We start from the raw sequence: 19013 nt of genomic DNA, 5'->3' as shown, positions 1-19013 counted from the left end.
CAAATTCTGAAATGGGGTATGGGAATGATGTGAGAAGGGTCTATTCCACATCTATTTATTAGTTTCCACACTTGTGTATTTTAGAATGCTAAGGTATCTATATATCAACCATTGGTTTAATAAATAACACTGCTTCCAAAGAAAAGCATTCCGATCACTAAAAGTGTTGCCCCTGAGTGGCTTCTAAGCTGAGCCTTTCATAGGCCATTCCATTGTTTCTCCTAGATCTCTGATCCAGGTACCATGAAAATAGGTCATCTTTTAGGGTCATGGTTGAACCAGTGAATCCCTTCCTTGTTATGTCTCCACTGTCACATCTGGTGTATTCTCAATTGGGTACTTTTCTCTGAGGAGATTCAGTTTTGGAGTCGGATGGAAAAAGAAAAGAATACTGAAAAAAATGTATTTCTAAAAAAGCTTCGATTAAAAAGGTGAAAAAGCTTGATATTCTTAAAGGTATGAACACCCAGGAAAATTATAAAGATTTTCTGGATAAAGAAAATGCTAAAGAAGTCTGATCTGTCACATATATCACACAAAGTATTAGTGTGACATGTAATGGTATGTGTGAGGACACTGTAAAACTGGAAGGCACTACACATACCATTATTCTTATAGCTACTTGAAAGATTCTAGCTTGCAGACATCCATCTCTCTGTGTTTCTTATACTCAGACATAGGAGTTTTCATTCTTGAGAGAAGACAATGCTTTTCTATGTTCCTGTTACCCCAACTACTTCCTGCCCCCCCTGACACAGGCGCTGAGATCTGAGGTTTCTGTAAGCCTCTCCCTGTCTCTTCTCTCACTGTGCCTCACGGAGAGCACAGAAATACATCGCAGCATCCTCCAGCTGGGAGTCAGAGATCCTGAGGTTGATGCTTTTGGTTTCTCTTTGGAATTTCACAGAGAAGCGACTATCCATTGCATTTCCTTGCGTATAAGCTCCTTGGCGGATAATGGAAATCATCTCCCCACTTGTGGGCTGTTTGTACCAGAACAAAGAATATTGACTGTCACTAGTGTCATATGTGCAGGCCAGAGTCACAGTCTCTGCCTCTTGCACGGACACTTCAGGTTGAGGCTGAGTGACCGTCTGGGTCATGCTGGATCCTGTGGGAAAGAAGACAGAAAGGACTGCACTGGGGTATGACACCAGAGAGATGAAGCAGGCACACTCACAGCTGGTTCCCATCCCCACCCACCTTTCCTCCTCCTAATCCAAACTTCAGGTGAAATCCATCAGCTTTTTTGCTTCCCATAGCTGGTACCAATGAGGAGTTAAGATCCCTGTGTTACTAATCTTTTTTCCTACTTTCCATTTGTACTGCATACTTAGAAAAGCAAATACATGTTCCTTCCTTACCAAGACAGGTGGAGACCACGAATGCCCACAGCACACCGGGGCATGCCATGCTGGCAGCTCTCTTCGGCAGGGGAAAAGTATCTTGTTCTGATCTGAAACTTGGGTGTCAGCTGTACTCAGTGACATCACTGGGTCAGAACAGGAAATGGTATGTCAGCTGAGCTGTTGATTATGCCTTGCTTAAGAAAAGTTTATCAATGCTTTTTGTTTTTAGATTCAGAGAATAAAAGTTTGGGGGAAACACCAAAGGAAAAAGATGTTAGAACTTTAATTTATTAAAATCCAGAGAAGGAGCCTAAAAACTGTTTCTGTAACAATGTAATTTTGGAGAGGAGAATGGGATAGGTGGGAAAGAGATAGGTGAAACTGATGGAACACTTTGGTTTTCTGCGTAAGGTTTCTTTTCTTTGTTTGTTTTCTTTTTTTCTCTCTCTCTCCCTCTCCCTTTCTCTCTTCCTTTCTCCCTCCCTCCATCCTTCCATTTTATATTAAAGTCAATATCATAATGGTCTCTGTTGCCATAAAACAGGTTTTGATTATACTATTATTCTTTGGCCAATTTTTCATTTTAACTCTTTCTCAAAACTTCAATAAAGTGGTAAAGAAAACAACAACACTCAATCTGGAGAAAATAGAAACCAGAACTTTGATATCTAATTGCACTGTTATTTAGTTGAAGATTTTTTTATTTTTATTTTTTAAGAACACTTGGCTTTGGCTGAGTCAGGGAGCTCTACGACTGTACAAGACCAGTGGCAAATGTTCCTTAGGAGCTTTGGTGCACAGCTCTTCATGGCTTTTGAATGAAGAATCAGAACAATTAATATACAATTTATCTGGGGACGTTTTGCGTTGCCCATGTGACAGAGATCCATTGGTATCTCATTTTCCTCATCCATACATTTTCCTGTGAGAGAAGAAAGGTCAGGAACTTAGTCTTCATTTTAACAAAAGACAATTGCACAAAAATGAAAACTCACACTGCAAGGACCCACTAATCCCATTTGTTATTTTTCTCTTCCTACTGAGTTTGTGTCATCCACTCTTAGATAAGGCCATCTCTATGGTCCACCTTTATGTAAACTCTCCTCTCCCCCAGCATAAGAGAAGAAAAAAAGACTAAATTAAAATCTGGTTGGTCATATAGGGCGTGGTGGCCTTAAGTTTTCCAACCTGTTTATTATTTCCACTTGGAGAGCATGGCAAACAATTGGCATTTTGCCATGGACCATGGAACTCTAGAGGACTTCTCACAGTGCAACTTGGGGAGTTGCTGTGGATGGCACAGTTCTGTCTCTAATTTGCACAATGATTCAGCTTTTGCCATGTCTACCATTTATTCGTGAGAGTCACATGATATTGGTAAAAATGTTATTACTTTCTAATTTCCCCGTCTTCTTCAGTCCTGTAGAAAACTCCAGATGACTGGTCTGTCTTTTCTTTCCATCTCAGTCCAGCTGAAGCTATAAGTTCACAAATGAGGCTCTCAGGAGTCAGTGTTTCCTCCCTCTTGCCTGTAGTCACTGTGCCAGTATTGCAATTGGGAGCCCAAGCCAGAGGGTCCATTCTGCTACCTTAGATCATTTCCTGATCCTCTGGGCCCAGCCAAGCAACTTGAGTATCTTATATCCATCATCTAATTAGTCCCTAGTTTCCACAGATGGTTAAACAGGTTGCTGAACTCTCAGAGTCTAATAGGATGCTATATATGAAATCACTTTCAAGTATACCAACTTTTCCTTTTTTTTTTTTTTTTTTTTTAATTATGTACAGATGATAGTTGTTTTTGTGTTTTAGGGGCTTTGTTTAAGTGAAAGTGGTTTCTTGGGTTATGTCACTTAGAAAGTCTGTAGAAGGTGGTGAGCAAAGTCAGATGAGAGGACAGTAGGAGAAAACAAGGGTGAAGACAGAAAGAAGAGAAGGTAGGGGAAAAAGCAGTACAGCATCTGGGAAGTCTGGGTATTTCTAGTGTGCTCACTGGAAACATCAACAATATCTGGCAGCTACTGTCATAGGATTTCCTATAGAAGTTAGCAGGTTAGGCTATAAAAAGTGAAACCTGGAAGAAAAATATGTGAGCATCACCTGCCTATACCTGTATTCTCAAGGGAGAACTTTTACAGAGGCAAAAACTAAGGCACATCAACAATTAAAGGCATGAATTGGAGAAACTGTTTTAAATGTCAAGAAATTCCTTCTTATCGGATGGATCTTGACTAAAGGACACTGAGGGGGTCCAGTCCTAATTACCCCAGACATCTCATTTTTAGTGTTCTTATGACTCTCAATTCTTTTTCTGAAGATACAGTGAACAAATAACTTTTAAAAGCTTTTTTAAAAAGCTTTCATTTATATTCACTATATTAATGTACAATTTACTTTTGTCAGAGGTGACGGACATTGTTTACTAACTCCTGAGTGGGTGTCCCCATGCATAGAGTAGGACCCAGCACATTTGGGTGCTCTTTGGAACATGGGTTTCCTTTGACACAGAGGTGGTGGCTGAGTCTCTTGACTGGACAGGCTTAATGTGAGGGAGGGGAGGACCTGGGACTAAAAGGAAGGAGGCTGCTAACTGTCCCTTATACTCCAAATCCTATTTAACCAGAATGGGAACAGACACCAGATTCTTACTACAACGTTTTCATACTGTACCTATGGATCTGAAACACTGTTCAAATAGTATACGACATAATAACATTCTTTCTTAGATGACCAGTTAGAAAGGATTTCCCTCTTTCTTCATTTGATGGCTCCTTTTTAAAAAAGATAATGTTAAAAGGTGAATTAAAAATTTTATTTGTTTGTTGAGTCTGTTCTATGAAAGATAGAGAGTAATTATCAGAATCCTCTCAGTCCTCTGGGTTGCTGCTGACATAAATTCTACCAGCTCACATCTGGCTATCAGATCAGAAAAGTGGCTTCTAGAAGCTTCTTCATGCATTGGTCTTTCCAAACCCATGAAGGATTTGTTCCTGGAGTCTGAAAGTCTGACCTAGACTCTTCAGATAAAGGAGGGTTTGTTACAGTTTTGTGTGTGTGTGTATGAATTAGCAGTTTCTTGAATATGAGAGTCTTTTGCAACTCTTTTCAAATAAGGCGAGCAGTGCCCTCTTTAGGTCAAATAAATCATTACCGGGGACATTTCTGTAATTATTCCCCTATACAAGTCGTTCTCAACATTTCTAATGCTGCGACCCTTTAATACAGTTCCTCATGTTGTGGTGACCCCCAACCAGAAAATTATTTTTGTTGCTACTTTATTTCTGTAATTTTGATACTGTTATGAATCATAATGTAAATATCTGATGTGCAGGATGTATTTTCATTGTTACAAATTGAACAGAATTAAAGCATAGTGATTAATCACAAAAACAATATGTAATTGTATATTGTGAACTATTTCTAATTACAAGTAAATAAAATTTTGTCTTGAAGCATGGTGTAGCATAGGTAACAGTCTTAATATAACAACAGTAAACTACATTTCTACATTTTGCAACAGTATGCGTAAAAACCAACATCACTGCCAAGGTTGAGATTGCTTCTTTCTCACCAGATCAAAAATTCTCAGGACAGTTTTTGCAAGAGCACAATGAAGATCATCTTCCACAATGAGTCTACTTCTGTGTTTAGACTTGATAACCAACAAGCTGGAAAACCCTGTTTCATAAAACTATGTTGTTGGAAATGGAAGAAGGCACAACACAGTCTCAGACAGAACAAGCTATGACTGCAAACACTTGATCCAGAATTTTGTAACTGGCATTGTTGAGTAATCAGTTCTCACTGCATCACTGTTAATAAGTTCAATGAACTCCTCTTGTGCTGTCTCAGGAACATCTTCAACTTTGACAGTGAATGGGCTTCTGGCAAGTGCAAACGGAATGTCAGGTAGATTTGGAAAGTACAATGAAATTTTATCTGCAAGCATGTGCAAGTGTTCTTTCACAGAAATTATTGTAATCCTTTTGTCTGGTTCAATGTCACATTCCCCAAAGAAAGCAGATAAGATAGGCAACATGTAAATTTTATTTTCATCCAACATTTTTTTTTTTTTTTGCTAAAGCTGAAGTTTCATTTGGAATGATCAGATCTTTTCAGGCAAATCAAGGCATGTTGCATTTGGTCCTTGCAGTGATAAACTTAACTCATTCAAAATGGCAAAGATGTCAACCAAATAAGCTATTTTCTGCAGTTCACTTTTATTGCTGAAAAGTGCTTCGAACTGCGGTCTTGCTTTCTGATTAAAAAACATTTTGAGTTCATCATGAAGCTCAAAAACACATTTTAAAACTTTTCCTGTTGACATCCATTTCACTTCAGTGTGAAGTAGCAGAGCATGTTCAGCGCATCCAACTCATTGCACAGTTGCAAAAACAGTCGACTGTTTAAAGTGCTCGCCTTTACAAAATTGACAGAACTTATTACACTTTTCATTACTTCTTGTAACTCTTGTGGCAGTGTCTTCATTGCTAATATTTGCTGATGAATCATACAGTGAGTCCCAACAACTTTTGGTGACTCATTCAGTACCAAATGTTGAAATCCAGATCAACATCAGCATAGCTGAAGCACTATCTGTGCAAACACCACAAACCTTTTCCCAAGAGATCTTATGCTTATTCAGAAATGAACCAACTGTATCAAATATATCATGTGCAGTAGTTGTCATTTCAAGAGGTTTGCAAAAAAGAAACTCATCTTTAAAGTTGCCATCATTGATATACCTCATATAAACTAGTAACTGTGAACAGTTTGCAACGCCTGTAGATTCATCAAGCTGGATGCTAAATATTGGAAGTGGAGCAGATTTAATTTCCTTGCTTACCTGGTCAAGAATATCAGCACGTTATCTATTCTTCTGTGGACAGTGTCATTAGATAAGAAAATTGCACTCAATTTTATAACATATTCATCTTCGATCATAACTCGAGCAATGTCTTTGGCCACTGGCAAGAGTAAATCCTCAGCAGTGGTGTGAAGTTTCAAAGCTCTGCCAATTCTAAGTGCCACCAAATATGAAGCTTCGTTTTGTTTGTGGTACTTGCCATCAGTGTCAAGTCTGGCTTTCTTGAGTCTATCAGCTTTGCTTCTAAAATAGTTGGTATTGAGGAGCCCAATCAGAGTCCAGATATAGCCCCAGCAACAGAGGCTGGGGAGCAGACATCCATCCCCAGGCAACAGAAGCACAGACCAGCAGCTGAGACCAATTCCCTAAAACTACAGCAAAAGCTGAGGAGTTGAGCCCCACGAGGCAACCATGGGACCTGGGGCTCCACAGAGGCTTGTGCAGTCCAGTAGCCCACAAGAGCAGTGGGAGCTGGAGTCCAAGAGAGACTGGTGTGATCCAGCTGCCTGCCTGCAAGAACTGCAGGGTGCTGGGGCACCAGAGAGGCCTGTGCCTTCCAGCAGAGACTGGGTGATCTAGTTACCCTGGGACCTGCAGGGTGCTGAAACAACAGAGAGGCCTGTGTGACACCAGCAGGGACTGTGTGATCTATTTACCCATGGGGCCTGTGGGGTGTTGAAGCACCAGAGAGGCAATGCGACCCAACAGGGACTGTGCCATCCAGATACCCATGAGACCTGTGGGGTGCTGAAGCACCAGAGAGGCCTGTGTGACCCAGTAACACATAACATAGGCATAGAACTGGGTCCCCAAAGGGACTGTACGATCCAGTTACCCGCTGGACCTGCAGGGTGCTGGGGCACCAGAAAGGCCTGTGCAACACAGCTGTGCACAAGATAGGCATAGAGGATGTGAAAATGGAGACAGAGTGAATAGAAGCTACACAGACAATCTCCCAGGACCAAACAGGAATTGCAACTAAAATTAAGACAATTTTTAAGAAGAAAGCAACAGAAAAGCAGTAGGACAGGATCATATAACCAGGGACACTGGTAGGATCAGCAGAGGTGCGAGAGGGTGGCAGGCTAGGAGCTCAGGGACAGCAGCAGTCTTAGCTGTGAACAGCGCCCTTGGGGAATAAAGACCAAGCCCACTTCACAGTGCAGAGAGCCGGGACAGAGCGCTAAAATAGCTACAGCCACTCACCTGGGCGCTACAGTAGAAAGAGGGCAGACTGGGTTGGAACACTGGGAATAACTGGGATTTGGAGGGCACTCAGAGTTTTTGCTGAGTTGCGGCCACAAAGGACAATGGCCATGTGCTCCTTCCCAGAGCTGTGGGGTAAAGCAGAAGCTTACCCCCTCAGAGTTTCAGCCATTCCCAGGTGAAGCAAAGAAATGCCAATTGAGGCTCATTAACAACCAGCATCTATCTCACCCTCTGAAAATCCTCTTATGCAGAGCACCAAGGGTACATGCTAAGGCACTGAGTAACTGAAACTACTAGCCACCAGAAAAAAGCTAGAGAATAACTGAACCTTTCCTGGGCTTGCAAATCTACCCAGGAAAGTAAGACTTGAAAGTGGTGTTTAATGTGGGCCCAAGAGGCTCATCAAAACCCAGTACAGGGAACCACAAACAGCAGAACACCTTCACCCACAGGGAAAATTGGGCAGGCTTCAAAACCCACTGAGATAGCCAAAATGGTGGAACAAAGAAATAAATCTCAAATGAAAGAACAAGAGAACTCTATCAAAGATGAGATAAATAAAATGCAGCTAAGCAAATTATCAGAGGTAAAGTTCAGAGCCATGATCTTGAGGAAGGTCCACAGAATGAGTAAGGACATCAGCACCATGAGTAAAGATATAGAAACATTGAAAACCAACCAAGTGGAAATGAAGAATGACATAGCAGATATTAAGAACACATTGGAAAAACTAATCAGCAGAGTAGAGGAAGCTGAGGACCAGATCAGTGAATTAGAAGACAGGGTAGAAAAAATTAACCAATCAGAAAACCAAAAGGAAAAAACAATTTTAAAAAAGGAAGACAGCTTAAGAGAACTGTGAGACAACTGGACATGTAATAACATTCACATGAGAAGAGTTACTGAAGAGGAATAAAATAGGCAAGGGTTAGAGAATATATTTGAAGAAATAGTGACAAAAAACTTTCCTAACTTGGTGAAGAAGGAAGGCATTCAAGTTCAAAAAGCACAGAGAGCCCCAAGTAAGAAGAACCCAAACAGGCCCATACCAAGACAAATAGTAATTAAAATGCCAAAAATTAAAGACAAAGAGAGAATCCTAAAGGCAGCAAGAGGATTCCTATAAAAGAAACCCCATAAGGCTCTCAGCTGACTTCTCAACAGAAACACTACAGGCCAGAAGGGAGTGGCATGAAGTAATCAAGGTCATGAAAAACAAGAATCTAAATCCAAGACTACTCTACCACGCAAGGCTATTATTCAAAATAGAAGGTCAAATAAAGAGCTTCCCAGACAAAAAAAGGCTAAGGGAATATATTAACACCAAACCAGCAGTACAAGATATGCTAAAAGTACTGTTGTAATTAGTAGAAGTAATAGGAAGAAAACTAGAACAACACTAAACAAAAATGGCAATAAATAAGTACATTTCAATAATCACCTTAAACGTAAATGGATTGAATGCTCTGATAAAAATACAAAGTAGCTGGCTGGATAAGAAAGCATGACTCACATATATGTTGTTTACAAGAGAGCCACCTCACAAAAAAAGACTCACATAGGTTGAAAATGAAGTGATGGAAAAAAAATCTTTTAAGCAAACAGAAAGCAAAAAAAAAAAGCTTGGGTAGCAATACTTATATCTGATAAAGTAGATTTCAAAATGAAGGCCATAACTAGAGACAAAGAACGCCACTACATAATATTGAAAAGATCTATCCAACAGGAAGATATAACCTTGATAAACATATATGCACCCAATATAGGAGCACCAACATATATTAAAAATCTCCTGGAAGACTTCAAAGGAGAAATCTTTAGCAATACAATCATAGCAGGGGACTTCAACACCCCACTGACATCATTGGATAGATCATCTAGAAAAAAATTAACAAGGAAACACAGACTCTAAATGAAGCACTAGACCAAATGGATTCAATACATATCTATAAAGAATTACACCCCCAAACTGCAGAATTCACATTCTTCTCAAGTTCACATGGGACATTCTCAAAGAGGGACCACATGTTACAGCACAAACTAAGTCTCTACAAGTTCAAGAAGATTGAAATCATATTAAGCATCTTCTCAGATCACAATGGCATGAAACTAGAAATCAATTGCAACAAGAGCATGCAAAGACATTTGAACACATAGAGCGTAAATAGCATGTTATTGAACAACGAATGGGTTACCATGGAGTCAAAGAAGAAGTTAAAAACTTCCTGGAAACCAATGAAAATGAACACACAACAACACAAAATCTATGAGATGCAGTGAAAGCAGTTCTGAGAGGGAAGTTCATAGCACTACAGGCCTACCTCAAGAAACAAAAAAAATTTCTAATAGAGTGTCTAACCTCACAACTTAAAGAACTTGAAAGCAAACAAGAAGAAAACCCCAGAGCAAGTAGAAGGAAGGAAATAGTAAGAACAGGGTAGAAATAAATGACATGGAGACCAAAAAACAATTCAAAAGATCAATGAAACAAAGAGGTGATTCTTTCAAAAGATAACAAGATTGATGGACCCTCAGCTAGACTCACCGAGAAACAAAGAAAGAGAACCCAAATACACAAAATCAAAACTGAAAGAGGAGAAATAATAACTGACACCACAGAAATACAATGGATTGTTAACAAATATTATGAACAATTGTACGGCAACAAATTCGACAATCTAAGTGAAATGGACCAATTTTTAGAAAAACATAGTCTCCCAAAACTGAACCGGAAAGAGATAGAAAACTTGAACAGACCAATAACAACAGAAGAAATTGAAGATGTAATCAAGACTCTCCCAGCAAACAAAAGCTCAGTCCCGGACGACTTCACGGGGGAATTTTACTGAACATTCAAAGGAGAACTAATACCCATTCTCCTCAAAGTATTTCTGAAAATTCAATAAGAAGAAAGACTTCCAAACTCATTTAATGAGGCCAGCATAATTCTAATTCTACAGAAAAAGACACTACAAAGAAAGAAAATTATAGGCCCATATCCCTGTTGAACATAGATGCCAAAATCGTGAACAAAATACTAGCAAATCAAATTCAGCAACACATCAAAAAAATTATTCCTCATAACCAAGTGGGATTCATCCCAGGAATGCAAGGCTGGTACAGTATTTGCAAATCAATAAATGTGATACACCACATAAACAAAATGAAAGATAAAAATCACATGATCATATCAATAGACACTGAAAAAGCATTCAACAAAATCCAGCACCCATTTCTGATAAAAAATGCTCAGCAATCTGGGAATAGAGGGATCATATCTTGACATAATAAAGGCCATATATGAAACACCTACAGCCAACATCATACTCACTGGCAAAAATTAAAAGCATTGCCCTTAAGAAGAGGAATAAAACAAGGATGCCTACTTTTGCCACTTTAATTTAACATAGTACTGGAAGTCTTAGCCATAGAAATCAGAGAGGAAGAAAAAATAAAAGGGATTTAAATAGGAAAGGAGGAAGTAAAACTGTCATTATTCGCAGATGACATGATAGTATATGTAGAAAACCCCAAAGACTTCATTAAAAATTTTCTAGACTTAATAAATGAATTTGGAAGATTCCAAAATGGCGGCAGTGTGAACGGAAGTTGCATAGACCATCTCCCAGGACCAAATTGGAATTACAATGAAAATAAAGACAAATCATCAGGAGAAAGCAACAGTAAAGCAGCTTGGAGGACCATATAACCAGGGACATTGACTCCATCCTCGTGGGATTGCAGAGGCATGAGAAGGGGAATCCACAGACAGCAGCAGTCTTAGCTGTGAACAGTGCCCTCTGGATAATTTCCCAAGCTGCTCCACAGTGCAGAGCTGGGACAGATGCTAGAATAGCCACAGCCACTCACCTTGGGCTCCGGCAGAGGGCGGGCAGACTGGACTGGAACTGTGTGGGGACACTGAGGATTTGGAGGGCACTCAGAGCTTTTGCTGAGTTGCAGCTACACAGGATGGTGGTCATCTTACTCCTTCCCTGGACTCTGAGGAGAGGCGGCAGCTCCTCCCTCAGAGATTCAACCCCACCCGGTGGCCACTGAAATGCAAATTGAGGCCCATTAACAACCAGCATCTACCCCACCCTCGGGAAATACCCTTATGCTGAAGACCTGAGGGAGATTTTCATTCAACTGAGAAGCGAAGGCTCTTCAAGTAACTGCTACTGATAGCCTCCAGGACAAAACCTAGAGGATGACTGTACTATTACTGGGCTAGCAAATCTAACCAGGAAAGTAAGACTTGACAGTGGTGTTTAACATGGGTCCTCCTTGGCTGATTTTAACTCAGGAGAGGGAGCCAAAAAGAGCAGAGCACCAACATCCACAGGGCAAATTTGGCAGCCTCCAAAGCCCACTGTGATAGCTAAAAAGGTGAAACACAGAAACAAATCCAAAATGAAAGAACAAGACAACTCTACCAAAGATGAGTTAAATGATGTGCAGTTAAGCAAGTTAACAGAACTAGAATTCAGAGCCATGATCTTGAGGAAGCTCAACAGAATGTGTAAGAACATGAGCACAATGAGTAAGACATAGAAATGTTGAAAATCAACCATTTGGAAATTAAAAACCACCAAGAAGAAATGAAAAATGACATATCAGAAATAAAGAACACATTGGAAGGTCTAAACAGCAGAGTAGAGGAAGCAGAGGACTGGATCAGTGAATGAGAAGAAAGGGTAGAAAAAATCAACCAATCAGAAAACCATAAGGAAAAAACAATTAAAAAACCGGAAGATAGATTAAGAGAACGGTGGGACAACTGGAAACATGATAATATACACATCATAGGAGTCCCTGAGGAAGAAGAAAATGAGCAAGGGTTAGAGAATATATTTGAAGAAATAGTGGCAGAAAACTTCCCTAATATGGTGAAGGAAGAAGGCATTCAAGTTCAAGAAGCACAGAGAGCCACAAGTAAAAAGAACCCAAGCAGGCCCACACAAAAACACATAGTAATCAAACTGCCAAAAATTAAAGACAAAGAGAGAATCCTAAAAGCAGCAAGAGATAAACAACAGGTTACCTAGAAAGAAACCCCCATAAGGCTCTCAGCTGACTTCTCAACAGAAACACTACAGGCCAGAAGGGAATGGAATGAGGTAATTAAGGTCATGAAAAAAAAAAAAAGAACTGAATCCAAGACTACTCTACCACGCAAGGCTATCATTCAAAATAGAAGGTCAAATAAAGAGCTTCCCAGACAGAAAAAAGGCTAAGGGAAAACATTAGCACTAAACCAGCACTGCAAGAAATGTTAAAAGAACTGCTGTAATTAGCAGGAGAAATGGGAAGAAAAATAGAACCACACTAAACAAAAATGACAAGAAATAAGTACATATCAACAATCACATTAAATGTAAATGGATTGAATGCTTTGATAAAAAGACAGAGCAGCTGATTATATAAGAAAGCATGACTCATCTATATGTTGTTTACAAGAGACCCACCTCACAACAAAAGACTCACATAGGTTGAAAGTGAAGGGATGGAAAAAAATCTTTCAAACAAATGGAAAGGAAATAAAATCTGGGGTAGCAATACTCGTATCTGATAAAATAGATTTCAAAATGAAGGGTGTAACTAGAGACAAAGAATGCCACTACATAATATTGAAAGGATTTATCCAATAGGAAGATATAACCTTGATATACATATATGCACCCAATATAGGAACACCAAAATATATTAAAAATCTTCTGGAAGACTTCAAAGGAGAAATCGATAGCAACTCAATCATAGCTGGAGACTTCAACACCCCGCTGACATCACTGGATAGATCCTCAAGACAAAAAATTGGCAAGGAAACGGAGACTCTAAATGAAGCACTAGACCAAATGGATTTAATGGATATCTATAGAGAATTACACCCCAAAACTACAGAATTTACATTCTTCTCAAGTGCACATGGGACATTCTCAAAGACAGACCACATTCTAGGACACTAAGTTTGTTCAAGTTCATGAAGATTGAAATCATATCAAGCATCTTCTCAGATCACAATGGCATAAAACTAGAAATCAATTGCAACAAGAACATGAAAAGACATTTGAACACATGGAAGCTAAATAGCATGTTATTAAACAATGAATGAGTTACTGAGATCAAGGAAGAAATTAAAAACTTCCTGGAAACCAACAAAAATGAACACACAACAACACAAAACTGGGATGCAGCTAAAGTAGTTCTGAGAGAGAAGTTTATAGCACTACAGGCTTACCTCAAGAAGGAAGAAAAATTTCTAATAGACTATCTAACCTCACAATTTAAAGAACTAGAAAGCAAACAAGAAGAAAACCCCAGAGCAAGTTGTAAAGATCAGAGCAGAAATAAATGACATAGAGTTAAAAAAAAAAACAATTCAAAGGATCAATGAAACAAAGAGCTGGTTTTTCGAAAAGATAAACAAGATTGATGGAACCTTAGCTAGACTACCAAAAAACAAAGAGAGAGAACCCAACTACACAAAATCAGAAATGAAAGAGGAGAAGTAACAACTGACACCACAGAAATACAAAAGATGTTTAACAAATATTATGAACAATTATATGGCAACAAATTGGACAATCTAAGCAAAATGGACACATTTCTAGAAACACATAGTCTCCCAACACTGGAACAGGAAGAGATAGAAAAATTGAACATAACAATAACAACTAAGGAAATTGAAGAGGTAATCAAGACGCTCCCAGCAAACAAAAGCCCAGGCCTGGATGGCTTCATGGGGGGTTTTACCGAACATTCAAAGAAGAACTAATATCCATTCTCCTTAAACTATTTCAAATAATTCAAGAAGAAGGAAGACTTTCAATCTTGTTTTATGAGGCCAGCATAATCCTAATTCCAACACCAGAAAAAGTCACTACAAAGAAAGAAAACTACAGGCCAATATCCCTGATGAACATAGATGCCAATATCCTGAACAAAATACCAGCAAATCGAATCCAGCAATACATCAAAAAAATTATTCACCATGACCAAGTGGGATTCATCCCAGGGGTGCAAGGCTGGTACAGTATTTGCAAATCAATAAATGTGATACACCACATAAATAAAATGAAGAATTAAAACCACATGATCATATCAATAGATGCCGAAAATGCCTTTGACAAAATCTAGCATCCATTTCTGATAAAAACGTTCAGCAGTGTGGGAATAGAGGGATCATATCTTGACATAATAAAGCCAAATAAAAAAGACCGACAGCCAACATCATACTCAATGGGCAAAAAATTAAAGGATTTCTCTTAAGGACATGAACAAGACAAGGATGCCCACTTTCACCACTCTTATTTAACATAGTACTAGAAGTCTTAGCCACAACATTCAGACAGAAGGAAAAAATAAAAGGAATCCAAATTGGAAAGGAGAAAGTGAAACTGTCATTATTCGCAGATGAGATGATACTATATGTAGAAAAACCCAAAGACTCCATCAAATGTTTACTAGACTTAATAAATGAATTTGGCAAGTAGCAGGATACAAAATTAATGTCAAAAAATCAATGGCATTTTTATACAACAATGATGAACTCACAGAAAGAGAAACTACGATTGTGGTATAAAAATTTAGATACCTAGGAATAAACTTAACCAAAGAAATAAAGGACCTATTTGCAGAAAACTACAGGTCATTAAAAAAAAAAGAAGAAGATATAAAAAGTGGAAGCACATATCTTGTTCATGGATTGGAAGAATTAACATCATTAAAATGTCCATACTACCCAAACCACTTTGTAGATTCAATACAATCCCTATCAAAATACCAATGACATACTTCATAGAACTAGAACAAATACTTCAGAAGTTCATATGGAACCAAAAAAGACCTCGAACAACCATAGTAATCTTGAAAAAGAAGAACAAAGTAGGAGGGATCAACGACCAGAATTCAGGTTATACTTCAAAGCCACTGTAATCAAAACAGCCTGGTACTTGCACAAGAACAGGCATATAGACCAGTGGAACAGAACAGAGAACCCCGAAATGGACCCAAGGCAATATGCTCAATTGATATTTGCAAAGGTGGCAAGAGCATACAGTGGAGTAAAGACAGCCTCTTTAATAAATGGTGTGCGAAATTTGGACAGCTACATGCAAAAAAATGAAACTAGACCATCAACTTACACGCTACACAAGAATAAACTCAAAATGGATAAAAGACTTAAATGTGACTCATGAATCTATAAAAATCCTAGAAGAAACTGTAGGCAACAAAATTTCAGACATCATACTCAGCAAAATTTTCACTGATACATCACCTAAGGCAACAGAAACAAAGGAGAAAATGAACACGTGGGACTACATCAAACTCAAAAGCTTCTGCACAGCGAAAGATACAATCATCAAAAAGGAAAGGCTACCCACTGTATGGGAGAGCATAATTGCCAATGATACATCAGATAAGGGGTTAATTTCCAATATATAGAGAGTGCTCATACAACTCCACAAAAGGAAGACAAAGAACCCAATTAAAAAATAGGCAGAGGAACTAAACAGACACCTCTCAAAACAGGACATACAAATCGCTAAGAGACATATGAAGAAATCCTCATCATCACTAATCATCAGAGAGATGCAAATTAAAACAACAATGAGGTATCACCTCACACCTGTCAGAATGGCCACCATCAACAAATCATCAAACAACAAGTGTTGGTGAGGGTGTGGAGAAAAGGGGACTCTAGTACACTGCTGGTGGGAATGCAGACTGGTGCAGCCACTGTGGAAAACAATATGGTGTTACCTCAAACAATTAAAAATTGAACTTCCATTTGACCCAGTGATCCCACTTTTAGGAATATACCCTAAGAAGCCTGAAACACCAATCAGATAGAATATATGTACCCCCATGTTTGTAGCAGCACTATCTACAATAGCTAAGATCTGGAAACAGCCCAAATGCCCATCAGTAGACGAATGGATAAAATGCTGTTGTATATATACAGAATGGAGTACTATGCAGCTGTAAGAATGAAAGATCTCTTGTGTCTTGAGATGATATGGAAGGACCTGGAAAGTATTATCCTAAGTGAACCAAGCCAAACAGAGAAAGACAAGTGTCATATGATCTCACTTATTTGTGGAATATAATGAACATAACAGTCTGAGGAATGGGGTAGTTCCGGAGACAAGGAAGTAGGGTACAGACTGACATTCCCCAGAACAGGTGGTGGTGGGGGAGAGATAAACCACAGAACTTATATGCATGTGTGCATGAACAATGGACATGGACAATACAGCTTGGGCCAGGGTGGTGAGGGAAGGGGAAGGGGGAATCAATGGGGGAAAAAGGAGAAACATCTGTAACAAAAATTAGTTAATTAATAAAATATATATTCCCTTAGCCTTTTTTTGTTTTGGAAGCTTTTTATTTACCTTCTATTTTGAATGATAGCCTTGTTGGGTAGAGTTGTCTTGGATTCAGATCCTTGTTTTTCATGACCTTGATTACCTCATGCCATTCCATTCTGGCCTGTAGTGTTTGTGTTGAGAAGTCAGCTGAGAGCCTAGTGTCGGTTTCTTTGTGGGTAGTCTGTTGCTTATCTCTTGCTGCCTTCAGGATTCTCTCTTTGTCTTTAATTTTTGGCATTTTAATTACTATGTGTTTTAGTGTGGGCCTGTTTGGTTTCTTCCTGCTTGGGGCTCTCTGTACTTCTTGAACTTAAATGCCTTCTTCCTTCACCATATTAGAGTAGTTTTCTGTCACTATTTCTTCAAATATACTCTCTAATCCTTGCTCATTTTCTTCCTCTTCTGAGACTCCTAGGATTCAAATGTTATCACATTTCCAGTTGTCCCACAGTTCTTTTAAGCTGTCTTCTTGTTTTCTAAATTGTTTTTTCCTTTTGGTTTTCTGATTGGTTGATTTTTTTCTATCCTGTCTTCTAATTCACTAATCCGGTCCTCAGCTTCCTCTACCCTGCTGGTTAGTCCTTCCAATGTGTTCTTTATTTCTGCTTGTCATTCTTCATTTCCACTTGGTTGGTTTTCAATGTTTCTATATCTTTACTCATGGTGCTGATGTCCTTACTCATGCTGTTGAGCTTCCTTAAGATCATTGCTTTGAGAGCTACCTCTATAATTTGCTTAACTGCACTTCATTTACCTCATTTTCTATGCAGTTCTCTTTTTCTTTTATTTGGGTTTTGTTTCTTTGTTTCACCATTTTAGCTATCTCAGTGGGTGTTGGAACCTGCCAAATTTTCCCTGTGGGTGTTGGTGTTCTGCTGTTTGTGGCTCCCCGTAGTGGGTTTGAGCCTGGGTGGGGCCATGTTAAACACCACTGTCAAGTCTTACTTTACTGGGTAGGTTTGCAAGCCCAGGAAAGGTTCAGGTATCCTCTAGCTTTTTCCTGGAGGCTGGCAGTCTCAGTTACTCAGTGCCTTGGAATGTAGCCCTGGTGTTTTGCATAAGAGCATTTCCAGAGGGTGGGATGGATACTGGTTGTTAATGAACCTCTATTTGGATTTCTTTTCCTCACATGAGATAGGCTGAATCTGTGAGGGGGGAGCTGCTGCTTTTCCACCCAACTCTGGGAAGGAGCACACTGGCCACTGTCCTTTGTGGCCACAACTCAGCAAAAACTCTAAGTGCCCTCCAAATCCTGGGTGTTCCCACAGAGTTCTAGCCCAGTCTGTCCTTCCTTTGCTGTAGTGCCCAGGTAAGTGGCTGTGGCTATTTTAGTGCTCTGTCCTGGCTCTCTGTGCTGTGAAATGGGCTTGGTCTTTATTCCCCAAGGGCGCTGCTTACAGCTAAGATTGCTGCTGTCCCTGGGTTCCCAGCCCACCACCCTCTCGCACCTCCACAGATCCTACCAGTGTCCCTGGTTATATGACCCTTTCCTGCTTCTTTTCTGTTGCTTTTTTCCAAGGATTTGTCTTTATTTTAGTTGTAATTCCTGTTTGGTCCTGGGAAATCATCTGTGTAGCTTCCATTCACTTTGCCTCCATTTTCACATCCTCTATGCCTATCTTGTGCACAGCTGGGTCACACCGGCCTCTCTGGTGCCCCTGCACCCTGTAGGTCCCGCGGGTAACTGAATAGCATAGTCACTTTGTGCACCTGGCACTATGCCTATCTTATGGGATGCTGGGTCGAACAGGCCTCTCTTGTTCTTTAGCACCCAACAGTTCCTGTGGGTCACTTGATTGCACTGTCTCTACTGGGTTGCACAGGCCTCTCTGGAACTTCAGAATCCCGCAGTTCCCAAGGGTAACTGGATTGAACAGTCCCTGCTGGGTCGCACTGGCCTCTCTGGTGCCCTAGCACCCCGAAGGACCCAGGGGCAGCTGGATCGCACCAGTCTCTCTTGGGCTTTGGCTTCCCACTGCTCTTGTGAGCTGCTGGACCGCACAGGCCTCTGTGGAGCCCTAGGTCCCACTGCTGGTGGCTGGGGAGTGCTGGGGCCCTGTGGGGCTCAACTCCTGCTTAGCTTTTGCTGTAGTTTTTGGGGATGGGTTTCAGCTGCTGGTCTGTGCTTCTGGTGCCTGGGGATGGATGTCTGCTCCCCAGCCTCTGTTGCTGGGGGTATATCTGGACTCTGATCAAGCTGTTACTGTGGGGGATGGT

The 19013-nt window shown here is 39.9% G+C and overlaps 1 gene segment (V, D, J or C); it reads right to left on the bottom strand.

Annotated features, from left to right (window-relative positions):
* Positions 1-803: 803 nt before the first annotated feature.
* Positions 804-1420, bottom strand: LOC118616303. The segment is given in 2 exon segments: positions 804-1111; positions 1365-1420. Coding segments are annotated over 2 exon segments (357 nt in total).
* Positions 1421-19013: the final 17593 nt, after the last annotated feature.

Source organism: Molossus molossus, unplaced genomic scaffold (assembly GCF_014108415.1).
Source record: "Molossus molossus isolate mMolMol1 unplaced genomic scaffold, mMolMol1.p scaffold_m16_p_1, whole genome shotgun sequence".
NCBI classification, from domain to species: domain Eukaryota; kingdom Metazoa; phylum Chordata; class Mammalia; order Chiroptera; family Molossidae; genus Molossus; species Molossus molossus.
Note: the sequence above shows the minus strand (reverse complement) of the source record. Positions and strands in the feature narration are given on the sequence as shown.